Source organism: Lepidothrix coronata, unplaced genomic scaffold (assembly GCF_001604755.1).
Source record: "Lepidothrix coronata isolate B3197 unplaced genomic scaffold, Lepidothrix_coronata-1.0 Scaffold31, whole genome shotgun sequence".
Classification (NCBI taxonomy): Eukaryota; Metazoa; Chordata; class Aves; order Passeriformes; family Pipridae; genus Lepidothrix; species Lepidothrix coronata.
In genome coordinates, this window is record NW_016690211.1 from 685,394 (window position 1) to 695,963 (window position 10,570).

The window sequence follows — 10,570 nt, forward strand, 5'->3', positions numbered from 1 at the left end:
GCACAGAACTCCCCTCACCAAGTGCAAGTACCTTTTCTCAAAGCAGGTGCGCATTTTGCCTCAATACTTTCTAAGTTGGATATAAGAATAATACAGCAGATGTTTACACGGTATCTGACCACCATTCGACCTGTTGTGTACACTCAGAACTATCACTCTGAAACAGTGTAATACGTAAAGATATTTTTCTCATTTGTGAAGTCTCCACTCCAAAACAATGAGACACCAAAGAGTTATGAAGATCTCCCTGCTCAATTCTACACCACAAAATAGAATAAGCTACAGCACAGCTTTAAAAAAAAACAGTAAAATTCTAGATAGATACTTAGCCAGGAAAATCCTACCCTGAACACTTACATTTGGCCAAGTTGTATTAAAACATCAGCAACAAAAAGCCCAGATCCTGAGAACAAGCTCTCAGAAGGTGTCAGCCATCAATATTTGTTATTAAAGTAACTAGATTAATTTCATAATTCTGTTGGTAACTTTTATTTTCCTTGTCAAAAATCAGAACACTCAAGCAGCAACCAACAACCTTTTCTGAGCTGCACAAAAATCTTTAGCAAGAAAACTATAGCAGTGTTTTTGATACAGAAAAAGAAATACGGCCTTGAAAAGCAAAAAAAAATAAATCTGGGAGCACACTTAAAACAGTCAGAAGCTGCCTAGGAGGCAGAAATTGCTCATCAATACCAGTTAATGAGGTACTGGTGTCCACTTGGCAAAACATTGTTCTCCAGTCCCAAAACCACATTTGTCTAACTTAAATAGCTATATAAATAAGGTAGGTTTGTAAATGAGCAACATTATTCCACACAAAAACTTAGATGAGAACTTGTTTTAACTATTAGATAGAATACAGCAGAACCCTTGTTAATTACTTTCAAGTAACAACACTGATAGAAGGTCTGGATTACCCCTGAATGACAGAAAATTAAGAGCAATTATGAAACAAATATTGAATTCTCTTCTGTAACACACTTGGGTCATGTTTTTTTTTCATTTCCAGCTATTACCCTTTCCTAGAAAAAAAAAAGAGGTTTTTTTTTTGTAAAACACTGAATTGAAAGTAGAAAGCTTTATTTTTTGCATGTTAACAATAAAAGAAAATATTTTTCCAGATAACTAAAGATTTTAAGATATTTTATTTTCCACGTGAAGATATTTGTGGAGTAGGTCATGCATTAAGAAATTTGATGAACTATCTGTAGGAATTACTGTCAGAGTAATAATACATTTTCAGGAAAATGCAGTCTATTTCCAACTAAGATATATAGCATATAAAAGCTCTATATAGAGGAAACACATAAAAGGTTCCCTATAAGCCTTGCTTTTCATCATACCGACTCATTTAATTAAAAAAAAAAGGAAATTATTTGCTACTCATGTGCACATAACCTGAAGAAAAAAATGCTGATCTCCAGCACATCTCTCTACGAACAACCAACATGCACACACATGCAAATGCCGTTACTGTTCCAGCTCTGTTTAGGTTGCTGGACACTGAAAACTCCTCTCCTAGAGGCAAAGAACATCTTCAGTTTTTTAGTTTCAGTTTTCTGAGGACTGGTATTTTGATAGAGAGTTAAGATTTGGCCTAGAACCAAGTCTGTCTCTTATCCAAATGACAATCTTCCTCAGAAATTACAACTTCTATAACATTTTTCTTGCAGGTGTTTTTCATTTAAAGAGGCGATTTCCACGCTAGTTTGGCACAACATTAAAGCAAGTCTTAAAATAAATTTTAAAATACAAGTATCTTGAGTTAAACTCCTCACGAATTAAGATATATTTCTTAAATTCTAACTTTTAAGAATATTTGAACGTTTTAGCATCAAGGAAACCATATCTGATGGCACCTAACTGCCAGACTTCTTGAAGTTTCATAGATTGTTCTATGAATAGCAAAAAATACAGATTTGCAGCTTTTTCAGGAATATGAGGATTGATACAAGTATGATTCAACTCTACAAAAATGTGGGAAACAACTGGATGGTAGGCCTTGAATTTGAGAAGTTGTGGCTCTGAAATGGTAAAGAATGTAAACAATACAGGATGGGAAAGTAGAAAAGGAGCAAAACTGCTGTAAATAACAGGTGCTGTTTTTGAGATTTGCCCGCACGCGAAGAATTGTTGACCACCTATCAAAAGATAAGTTTAGGCGTGTGAAGAGAAGTACCCGACCAATGAAATATATTATGCTTGCGCGTGGACAGAGAAGAAGAATATAAGTCTAAGTTTAAGGTAAATAAAGTAGCTGTGTGCCTTTCCCTGCTATCTGAGTGCATTCTTGGCCGTCGTCACAAAAACTGCTAGAAGCAGCGCAATCTGCTACTGCTAAAGATTCTAACCCAGGGAGAGGCACTCCTGAATAACCGGTCAGATGTAGTTTCAGGTGTGCTAATGGAACATGGACAGAGCAAAGTAAAAACAAAATAATAATTGAAAAACAAAAAAAAAGTGGGAACTTTTTTCCTCCTAAGCACACTTGACAACGAGCAGCATAAAATGTTGAAATAACAGACTATAGTAAGCTGTACTTTAGAAGTGACTTTGCTTCTGTTTTTCTAGAGCTTGTCACTCACTGCAGGCAAAAAAATTTTGATAAAGACTCAATATATATTTTTAGAACTTTAATTTTTTAAATTAAATTTTTAAATTTTCTCCTATTCTTACAGTTTTGTGAATAGAACACTGTAATTCAATTCACTAGCAATACAAAGAGAGGCCTGAAGGCATGCAAATGTGCAATCCCCTCTTGAATTCTGCTGTATTTCAGAAGTTCCTAGTAATGTGTTCTATGGTTTAAGTACATAAAGCCTAAAAAAGTCAGTTCTTTGTAGCTATTTTGAGTTTCCCTTCTTCTTCCTTGTTCTAAGAACTTGCTTGTATCATTCCAATACAAACCAAAATTAATGACTGCTACTAGATGGCTAAACCATATATTATGAATAACTTACCTCAAAGGTGAACAGCCCCATGTTTTGAAAACACCCTTACTGCATTGATAATCTTTACATTTAGCTTCACAGCCTGATTTAATTCCAATCAAATTCTGCAACGTTTTCCTCATGTATGTACTGCAAGTGACTGTAACAGTGACACAATATACACTCTGTTATCTACCTCCCTTTGCTCACAACACACAGCTCACAGCACACAAAAAGTTGATCTTTTCAAGTCTAGTCAACAGCCACGTTCACAGTGGTAACATACATCACAAAAAGACCTGAGATTGAGATGGTACATCTGCCTGAAAAGGGACAACTAACTAACATTATCCCTGTCAAAAATCACAAGATCAAAGAATGGCTGATGCTGGGAAGGAACCTCTGGAAATCATCTGGAGGTTCAGTCCCACTCAAGCAGGACCACCTACAGCCAGACACCCAAGACTGTATCCAGATGGCTTTCAAGTATCTCCAAGGATGCAGACTCCACAAATTCCCCGAGCAACCTCTGCCAGGGCTCAGTCACTCTCACAGTAAAAGTGCTTCCTGATGTTCCTAGGGAACCTCCTGTGTTTCAGTTTATGACCAGTGCCTCTGACTCCAGCACTGGGCACCACTGAAAAGAGCCTGGCTCTGTCCTCTCTGCATCCTTCCTTCAAGCATTTATACACATTAAGAAGATCCCCCTCAGCCTCCTTTTCTCCACACTGAACAATCCCAGCTCTCCTTGCCTTTCTCCATAAAAGCTACAGATCCTTCAGCATCTTTGTGGGCTTTTCACTGAACTCTCTCCAGTATGTCCATATCTCTCCTGTACTGAAGCACAGAAATGGACACAGGATTCCAGGTGTGGCCTCACTGGTGCTGAATTAGAGGGGAAGGATCACCTCTCTCAATGTCCTGGCAATATTTGCACTAATGCAGCCCAGGATGCCATTCCCCTTCTTTGCTGCAAGGACCCATTGCTGTCTCACATTCAAGTCTAGTGTCCATTGGGATCCCCAGGTCCTTTTTCTGCCAAGCTGCTTTCCAGTTGGGTGGCCCACAGCATATATTGGCACATAGGGTTGTTTTTTCATATAGAGCTTTGCACTTTCCCTTGTCAAACTTCCTGAGATTCCTGTCAGCCCATTTTCCAGCCGTCTGAAGTCCCTCTGAATGTCACTGCAACTCTCTGGCACATGAGCCATTCCTCCTAGGTGTTTATCATGAGCAAACTTGCTGAGGGTACACTCTGCCCCATCATCTGGGCCATTAATAAAGATGTTAAACAGAAAAAAATGCTAAAATTGGCACATTCTCTGTAAAAGTAAAGAAACTTCACTAGTATGGAAAATTGTATTAAATTGTTAAAACATTCTGTATTTCCTATCTTAAACTATTACTTTGCTTTCCTAGCATCAATAATGTAACAACACATTAACTTACCATTGTTTTGTTTTAGAAACAGATCAAATTTTACACATTATTTAACACCCTAGAGTTAAGCCTACAGTCATCAACCCATTCTGAGGATACAACTTCAAAGGACATAACTATACCATTAACCATAACTATGCCATTAACAGAAATGCTTCCCCAAGTGCTCTGCTCCTAAAGACAAGAGCCTGCTGCAAATTTCAACTAGTTGGCAGACTTCTCTCCTTAAAATGACAAAGGCTCCTCTGACTCCTGAGGCACTTTTCCTCCTCGGTTACCACCACCTCCTCTTGTCTCCCCTTTACAGCCAACTGCAATACTGGTACAGCCCATGCTAACAAGCTCAGAGCCCTCCTTGCCTTTCTAATGTTGGTGTACCTCCTTTGAGAGCAGGACCTCACTGACTTGAGAAGAGGTCTATCAAAATCCTTTCATAAACACCAGCACTGGAGGCTTCTTGTGTACACTAAGTAAGCTAGAACAGCATGTTTAGGATAGCACTTAAGACTAAACAAAAAGAGAATCAGCTCCACACAGCTCTGTCACATTCACTGAAGTCTCCTTGGCTGAAAATCTGTATGCTTCAAGATGTGATGCAACTCAAGAGAGTATGAGCATAAAATTCACAGAGCAAGCATTTGGAGTTTTTACCTTCCTGCTATGGTAAAACTATGATTATTTTCAATGTCCATGCATTTTAGAATAAGGTATATGTGCTATAAGATGCATAAATGTTTTTCTTTGCATAAGTTTAAGTCTACTAGTACATACCCTCTTCAGAAGAAAGTCTACTCAGTATTGTCCTCATCTGTTTCTACCAGTACAACCCTGACTTATGTTCAGTGATACTTTATATCACTGAATATAAATTACATGAGTGAATTACAGTCCTAATGCCTCTGAAAGACTGAATACTTTTCAAACCAGTACCTACTTGAAGAAGAGGTACCTGGGGAAGACACTGAAGACAAAAGTAAAGTTAATTAGAAATACCAGCAAATGTGAAAAAAACACTCCACCCCCAATCAATTCTCAATAGCCACCTCGCCCAACCACAGCAATTCACCCTCCTTTGCTGTTCTGCACCAGACTCAAGTATGTTTTAACATCAAGCTCTACAGCTGAATTCCAAACTAGCTCTAACTGCAAGAGTTCACTTCCATATGGCTGCTTTGAAGATTGCATCTGAACCTAAACTCACAGATACTGTGGTCTGCTCTGAACCTGAACTGCTAGAATTGCCTTTACCTGTGAAGGCTCAGCACATTTAGCAATATTCACTCTGCTTCAAGGCAATTCAAAGTTAACAAATCACTCCTAACTACACGAGCATCTCCATCACTATCCTGTCTCACTAGAGCAGAGACATGGTATGAATATCACTAAGATGAAACTCAAGCACTTAAAGATTCTTCATCTTTTTAACAGAAGGCAAAATCATAACACAAATTTAATTAAACAAGACTATCACATTCACACATTTTGTCCAAACATTACTCAATACCCCTATCTCTCCATCAGCATCCTCTCATTTCAACCAGCAAACTTCAGAATAAAAGCATATTATGCCTCTCTCCAGCACTGAACCAAGCATGCTAATATTTTTTACATGCTAAAGACAAGCCAATATTAGTATGGTAATTTCACACTGAACAGACACAAAGAAATGAGGTCTAGTATCACCAAATTCCACACTTATTTCAGGCTCCTAAATGGATGGATTAGTAGACAGTAAAATAAATAACAAATGAAGTTTGCATTGAATGCAGGTTTATAATCTTGGGCCCTAATACCGTCACTGGTAGAAAGCACAAATTGAAAGGTATTGCAATATTCAGAGACATTTCCTGCATTAGTATTTGCATAATCTAATGCTTCTCTCATTAAGTCATGATACTATTACACAAAGAATTTTAAATGAGTAGGATAGCAGGAAATTTTATGCAGCAACAACACTGAAAGGAACAAGAATGCTTCTAATACATTATTTACAGGTTTAAAGGGCACTTAGCTCTTTTGCTGCCTTTGATTAAACATGAAACAAGTAAAGATTTCAAGTGTGTTTTATGAAAATTAGTATTTATGAACTAATAAAGACAGTCATCTATTCCTTTTCTTATCTAGTCAATACCAATCACACTGTTACAATGGTAAATATTATTAACTCCTGCATGCCTGTCCTGGTTTTTGGCTGGCGTGGAGTTAGTTTTTTTTAGTAGCTGGCTTAGTGCTGTTTTGGATTTAGTATGAGAATAATGCTGATAACACACTGATGGTTTAGTTGCTCAGCAGGGCTCACTCTAAATCAAGGACTTTTCAGTGTCCCGTGCTATGCCAGAGAGCAGTTGCAAAAAAAGTCAGGAGGGAGCATCGAGAGAGCTGAACAGAAATAGCCAAAGAGATATTTCATATCATGGAATATCATGCCCAGTGTATAAACCATGGGGAATTGGTCAGGAGCTGCTGCTTGCTTCTGGACAGGTTGGGCATTGGTCAGCATATGATGAGCAATTGTGTTGTGCTTCACTTTCTTCTCTTGGGCTTTATTCCCCCCGCTCTCTTCATTACTACTATTATTTTTATTATTATTAATGCTATAACTCATATTATTGTATTCTATTTTGTTTCAACTGTTAAAACTGTTCTTATCTCAACTGTTTTGCTTTTCTGATTCTCCTCCCCACCAGTACCCGTGGGAAGCAAGTGAGAGCCTGTGTAGTACTTAGTTGCTGGCTGGGGTTAAACAACAACGACACAGTACTTCTGAATTTTCCAAATCCAAGATCTAACACCCGAGAACCTACCAATCTGGCCTCTAAAACTGCTTCAAATATCAGTACTTAATGTTAAGACTTGGACAAATTTTAATTTCTCCTTCATGTGCAGCATGAGAGAGTATTTAAATGATCCATCAAGGCCACAGATAAACTGGAAACCCAAGAAGACACTGTAAATTCTATGCCAATAATAGCTCCATAGTCTTTTCAGTGTTGATTTAAACTCCGCATCTGGAACAGGGCAACCCTGGATGTATAGATAGACTGGGGAATGAGATGCTGCAAAGCAGTGCCACAGAAAGGGACCTAGAATATGAGCTAAGCTTAATCCTCTCCTTTAATATTAAACATTGAAGTAAATAAAATTTAATGTATTTCATTTCCATTTCCAGGAAAAAATAATTGCAAAAAAACAGTCTGGGAGTTCTTACAAGACCTCCATTCCTGAAACTGTATGCAAGTTTTATTAGAGAGTAGCATACATCTGCACTTGTTTGTTAATAATCCTTGAGATATACGCTTTCTTCTTTTGTTTTTCCCATTAGCCAAGACGGAGGCATCATGGAAGGTCTTTATCGCAGATTTATGGATGAACAACATAAGACTGAAATGTGGACTTCAGGGTGCTACTCCCATACAAGCCAAAAATGTGAAGGCATTCCTGACTGTATGTAGCAAATTAAGCAACCTGATGTCAGAAAATGTGAGGTAATAGATGCTACCAATTGCTTTTTAACACCCTGGTCACAATTCGGATGAACAAACCCAACAAATATACAGAGACTGTGGCAGTGTGTCCATACGAGATCTGTACAGACCTATAAGATGCAGGTATCTATACCTGCCTACAGTCACAGGTCCTCAAGTTCCACTACAGTACGTGCTCCCGGTCTTAGAAATCACAGTAGGAGATATTTCTAAAAGGTAGCTGGCCCGGAAAGTACCTTCTCTACTTTCTCAGACACATCAATCGTAACATTACTTCAACTGGATCAAGTCCCCTGTATTTTCCCGTGCTCCATCTCTCCCCTTATCCATCCCGTCTCCCTCAGGCTGGGTTCCGACCCATGTTAGCAAGGATTCTGCCGTCCCGCACCGACAGCAAAGCCCTGGGGAGCAGGGCCCGCGCTGCCCGGAGCCGCAGGAGCAGACGGGCCCGGGGGCGGCACTCGGTGACTCGCCGGTGCTGCTGCCTGCAAGTGGCCATTTTAATTTGAGGGCCTGGGGACCCGATGCCGCCGCCGACTCTCCTCCCCCTCCTCCCGCGCTGTGCTCGGCCCCACGTCCCACCCTGGGGGACACCGGGAGCATGAGGAGCCTGAGGACACGCACCCCAGGGCGCGGCGGGAGGGTCCGGGCACGGCGCCCCGGGCGAGAGGCGAGGGGCGGGGGCTGCGCGGGGTCCCGGCCGGGGACAGGGGCCCGGGGGCGGGTCGCGGCGGTGGTTACCTGTACTGGGCAGCAGCCCCGCTGTGGGTGAATCCAAAGTAGTTGCCGGTGGCCATTTTGGCATCTTCCCCCAGCCGGCTGGGCACTGCGGCGGCGGCGGCGACCGAGGGGCGGCGGCGGCCGGGGCCATGACAGGAGGCCCGGCGGGAGGAGGCGGGTGGGGGGAGAGAAGGAGACACAAACAGAGGGACAAGGGACAGAGAAAGCGCGGGAGCGCCGGGTCAGAACTGGGGCCTCAGCACCGACCCCCCACCCCGACCCCGCCGCCGCCCCCTCCCCGCGCACGGACACGCCGAGCGCCGCTACTCACCATAGGTGAACGAAACTACCGGGCATATGGGAATCATGAGTCCGGCCTGGCAGCGACGGCGGCGGGTGAACTCTCAACTCTCCCCCGCCTCCCTCCTCCTCCTCCTCCACCTCTTCCTCCTCCTCCTCCTCCCGCTCGCTCCCTTCCCCCACCCACCGACCGCGACAACGGCGGAGTGCGGCCGGGCCGGCTCCGTCTGCGCAAGCGCGGGGTGTGCGCGGGGGCCGCTGGGAGCTGTAGTCCAACCGCCGCGGCGCCCCTGCCAGCAGAACGGGGACCCGTGGGAGCCGCCGCCGCCGCGGGAGCCCCATGTGCGCAGGCGCGGGATGTGCGCCGGGGCCGCCGGGAGTTGTAGTCCCGCTGTCCGACCACGAGGAGCCGCGCTCAGGGCAGCACAGACAGTATTTACACACATACATGTATATCTCTCATATGTAGAGCCCCATCTCACAACGTTCTTATATGCTTATTGCACGTACAACACAGGTACAGCCTCACCCATACTGGGCCCATTCGTGCACCAGCAGCCCGTCAGATCGCTACTGAAATCCACTGGCCGGTGCAGTGACCACCCGACCAAAGGGACTAAATTAGTGTCTATTCCTCAAGGCTCTGCCCCTCCTTCGCACACTCCTCCTCTCTGAGCAGCAGGCGTTCCTCAAAGCTCTGAAGAGAGCAAAACTTAAGTGCTGAAATACTTCCATCTCTTTTTTTTTTTTTTTTTTTTTTTTTGTCTGTGCTGCACTGTGCATTTTTCATAAACCAGTCAAGACTTATAAAACACTTCTGGATTCAGTAAATCATTATCATTTTGGAAGTATTTGTTTTCTGTAAGCCACACATACTCAAAACGCCCCTGCTTGGGATCTCCTCCCACGGTGCTCACAAAAACAGGGGTTTCCCTTATCCTACAGTAGCTGTGGACATCTTAGGCACTAAGACTTCAAAGATACTGTTGTTCATAAAATGAGAGGAAAAAAGTAATTTCTCATCTAAAGCTTACATTATTGCAGCTGCATATGAAGTACTGCTACTTCAGATGCCAAACATCCTTGCCAGTCCACTGGACATAATTTGTCATTATTATGAATTTTGCATAGGGAGTATTACTGTACCTTTTCTTCATTCTTATCCTAATCAGGCACAATAGTAAAAGGAATCTGCGTGGTTCCACCCAAAGTGCTTTTCTGTGCAGAAAATGGCTATTGGTTGAAGACATTTCAATAATTTAGTTTATAGATTACAAAAAGCAAAGCCTTAGTCCCAAAGTTCTCTGTGACAGTATTTGAGGAGAGGGCTATACAGAAATCTTCTACAGAAGAACTCAGAGGGTATGACCTCTGCCATGAAAACTTTGATTGAGGTAGCATACACAAATGAGATATAGATACACTCTCTCTTCCTTTTTTTTTTTTGTTAAAAATTGTTCATAATTAGACCACTGGATCACGACACTTGGACAAGAAGACAACAGAAGTTTTCTTCCACTCGCTTTCAAGTTTCTTCAGTTATAAACATTCAATATACTGATGAATAAACAATATTCAATACACATTTCTTTACAAATACAAGCATCTATATACAGACACAGACATTCGCACACCTTTTAATAGTACATCACTAAAGGTATATTTCACAAGTGTATAGGCCTGCAATCGCCTCTT

The 10,570-nt window shown here is 41.9% G+C and overlaps 1 protein-coding gene across 5 annotated transcripts in view; it reads right to left on the minus strand.

The window, feature by feature from the left end:
• ZFR (zinc finger RNA binding protein) overlaps positions 1 to 9,032 on the minus strand; it is a 45,589-nt gene extending 36,557 nt beyond the window's left edge. For all 5 annotated transcript variants that reach the window (XM_017811295.1, XM_017811294.1, XM_017811296.1 and 2 more), the window contains exons 1-2: positions 8,907 to 9,032; positions 8,597 to 8,681 (exon numbers count right to left, since the gene is read on the minus strand). In XM_017811295.1, the coding sequence (XP_017666784.1) occupies positions 8,597 to 8,681; positions 8,907 to 8,943 (122 nt within the window). In that variant the 5' untranslated portion in view covers positions 8,944 to 9,032. The remainder of the gene's footprint in view (positions 1 to 8,596; positions 8,682 to 8,906) is intronic.
• Between the last annotated feature and the right edge of the window lie 1,538 nt (positions 9,033 to 10,570).